General features: G+C 43.9%; 1 protein-coding gene across 1 annotated transcript; it reads right to left on the bottom strand.

Moving 5' to 3' along the window:
* Positions 1 to 325: 325 nt before the first annotated feature.
* LOC116696192 (myomegalin) lies at positions 326 to 821 on the bottom strand (the record flags this gene model as incomplete). The annotated part of the gene is given in 1 exon segment (XM_032527003.1): positions 326 to 821. A coding segment is annotated over 1 exon segment (84 nt), but the record flags the coding sequence as incomplete, so codon positions are not given.
* Between the last annotated feature and the right edge of the window lie 3,054 nt (positions 822 to 3,875).

Genomic DNA, 3,875 nt, shown 5'->3' with positions numbered 1-3,875 from the left:
AGAGGGGAGGCTTTTATACCACTTAGCACGACACACACACACACACACACACACACAACACACACACAACACACACACACACACACACAAACACACCACACACACACACAAACACACACAACACACCACACACCACACACACACACACACACACACACACACAACACACACAACAACACACACACACACACACAGCCTTACCTTCCTCTATAAAGATATCCACTCATATTCCAGCTGCATTAAACACACTCCCAGCTGCCCCAAGAGCCGCTCTCCCAGTATCTCCTCCACCGTCAGGTGAGTGGAAGCCCTCCGTCTGACTTCAGCGTGCCGAAACGTGGTTTTGTGCCGAAACGCGAGTCTAAAGAAGCGGAGCTGTGACAGTCGGTAGGAGTCCTCCAGCTCCAGCCAGTAGGTTTTGGGAGTCCTCAGACCCAGAGCGGAGTGACCACAGTCAGACCGCTCGGCCAGCGGAGCGAGCCAAGCACCCAGGCAGACGTTTGACGTGGCAGCAGTGGGGAGGTAAACACCAGTGGGGAGCAAAGGTACGCACACACACCGCCTGCTGCTTCAGCATGAAAGACTGATCTGTTTCAGCATGCTCGGAAACAGACGCTTCACTAGGTGTGTGTGTGAGTGTGTCGGCAGCACGTGTACACACCACACCGACGTCTTCCTGCCACGGCTGGTGAGCCAGTCACTGAGATGTCAATCGACTATTTGCCTCAGGCAGTTTTTTAAAGCAGGGTGGAGCACAAGATGGGCACCCTTATGTGTGTGTTTTCATATGTAGTGTGTGTGTGTGTGTGTGTGTGTGTGTGTGTGTGTTTATGCATCCCCCCCTCCCCCTCCCCTGCAGGTGTGTGTGTGTGAGACATGTTGGAGCACGTTTGACCAGCAGGTAAAACAAGAATCAAGACACCAACCTCTGTTTCTGCCTGCAGGTCTGACACACACACACACACACACAGACACACAGACGCACACACACACACACACACACACACACAGACACACAGACGCACACACACACACACACACCTGAGGATATTTTCTTCTAAAACCACATTCACTTTGTCTATTATCTCTCTTAGAAAAGCAGAAGTTTGACAGACAACAGCACAGCTGTGTTGACTTGATTCAAACAGAAGAGCAGAGTCTGGATCAAAGAGTCTGGAAATTCCTCCAAACAGGAGGGTGTGGTCTGCGTGTGTGCGTGGTGTGTGTGTGTGTGTGTGTGTGTGTGTGTGTGTGTGTGTTCTGGACAAAAAAACCTAAGTTTGAGCTCTTATTTCCCTTAACTGGACAGAGAAACAGACGAACTATCAGGGTCATCCTGGAGTCTAACCTGCTCCCATGTTAATTGGGACTGCTGATTTTCACTATCAGTTAGAAATTAAAACACCTCCAGCCTCTCAGGGTACGTGACGCCTTCTATAAACATCTACAGGAACTGTTGAGTTTCCTTAACAGTAGCTTAACACTCACATACAACGTCTAATCGGATGGAAATATATTATCTTTAAACAAAAAACAGATAATAAAATATAGAGAAGCACAAAATCCCAGTTGACATTAGCAGAGCAGTAGAGAACGAGGCTTTCCAACGCACTATAATGGTACTCAAATGAGAAAAAGCACAGGTAATAAGTACTTCATTGCGTGCCAGCATAGTGGCGCCAATGTCAGATAATAACCGCCTTACTAACTCGCATTGTCAGACCTTCCTCCACAGCGCTGCGGAGGAGGGTCTGACAAGTCCACAGAGCATTCCTGGATGGGAGAAGCTGGATTTACCCTGCAGAGATCTGAGGAGTCCTCATGAATCCAGATTAGAAAGTCAACACAAAGAAAGAGGAAGGTAACGGACATCTGGGCGAAATAAGTAGCATCTAGACTACATAGATATACTGATAACTGTCCAATCAGAGTTAAGCTCGACACTTGGGGTGTTTTCACACCTAAAAATCCAGACCAAGGTCTGAACTAACATTTGTGTTTAATTACATTATTGTATACGTCTGATCCCGTTCTTTTTGGTTTCACATTGTGATTTTGCTAGCATGCTAAAGACCTTTCCACGACATGCCCATGGCGTGTCGTCACCACGTAAGTGTGTTGCGTCTTCCTTTGATTGGTGGGTAGACAGGTGTGCGTCTGGCGTTGGCGTTTTACCATTTTGCCATTTTTGGGCAGGTAGTCTTTTCCGTATGAATGAAAATGAATCAGCAAATCCCAATTGCGTATTATGTTATTACTACCAGCAGTCAGCACCAACTGCAAGCGCAGTGCTCACAAGAAACGCACGTTCTCATAGTGCAAAAAGTACATCATCAAATGGAAATTGAATATCTAATCTCCTCCTCTCCCCACGCACTTCCACAACTCATTTTTACTCTTGTTCTAGCCGGGGTTTTCCGGGTTTTTCTTTTTCTTCAATGGTACATAGTTGCCTAACTTGCTCTTGGTGGGAACTGTTGGGTTTCTATAAACCACATCCCAGAGTCCGGTCTAGACCTGCTCTTTATGAAAAGCGCAATGACATAACTGTTGTTGTGATTTAACGCTATATAAATAAAATTGAATAGAATTGAATTGAATTAACTTAACTAACTTAATTAACTAAATTGGCCCGAAAGTCCGAACCATCCAAAAAGTGTTTTCATACTGCAAACAAACCCGAATCAGGGTTCAGTTTGGTCCGGACCGAGACCCCCTCTTTTTATCAGACCTGAATTTGGTCTTTTGATCCCGACCGGGGTCCGAGGCACCTTTCTCACCTTGGTTCAGACCAAACTGAAGAGTCCAAAAGTCCGAATCAAATGAGGTAGGTGTGAAAATGCCCTTAAACACACCTGAAAGTGCAGAGCCTGAATCTGTAAGGCAGGGGTGTCAAACTCAATTTCCCTAATTTCCCTAATGGCCACACTGGAAAAGGAGAATCCCATCAAGGGCCAGACATGTGTAGTTTGACATGTTCTTTATCTGACCGATAAAAGTAAAATATTTTGGACTGTATAAGTCTCACATAGCCTTCTCATATGCAATTTGGTCCACATAGAGCTGCAAAAAAAACCAACTCCCAACTAAAAGGTTCCTCAGCCATCGTAGAATTTAGCAAACCAAGCAAAACAAAGCATTGTGATCAAAATCTTAAAAGTAGTTTCACAGCCCGAATATGCATCTCTCTGCTTCTGTGGGCGTCTCATACTCAGCAAACCTGCCCAAATTCTGCTTTGAGCGTCACGTAATTGTAGATTGAAAAACAGTTTCACGTCCTTTTTGGTTTGGCGCGGCACGCAACTTGGCGAACCAAAATGTATTGGGAACCTAAATTGACATGTGGGCCAGATTTGGCCCGCGGGCCTCGAGTTGGACACCTGTGCTGTACAGTATGTGTGTAAGAGGTGTAAAAAATCCCCTTTATCTTTATCTTATAACCTGTTCTCTGTCTACATCTAATAACTTATTCCATATTATATATTGTTCTTATTCAATCAGACAGTTTATAGGTTATTAATAGTATGTTTACATTTCATAGTCATAGTTTTAATATTTAATTATGATCTACTGCCCGTTCAGTCCCTCCCATAGTACCTTCCCTTGCATTTCTGTGAGTGATTTTTATTTTTAATTCTTATGTATGTGTGATATATGTGTGCATATGTGTGATTTATGCGTGTATATGTGTGATATATGCAAGTATGTGAGTGTATATGAGTTTATATGTGTGTATGTGTGTGTATATGTGTGATATATGTGTGAATATGAGTGTATATGTGTTTGTTGTGTTATAGTTGTCTAAGCTACTGGATGCCTAGAATTTCCTTCAGGATGAATAAAGTATCTTTCTTTCTATCTATCTATCTATCTAT

This window comes from Etheostoma spectabile, chromosome 9 (assembly GCF_008692095.1).
Source record: "Etheostoma spectabile isolate EspeVRDwgs_2016 chromosome 9, UIUC_Espe_1.0, whole genome shotgun sequence".
Taxonomy (NCBI): Eukaryota; Metazoa; Chordata; class Actinopteri; order Perciformes; family Percidae; genus Etheostoma; species Etheostoma spectabile.
This window is presented reverse-complemented; position numbering and strand designations above follow the sequence as displayed.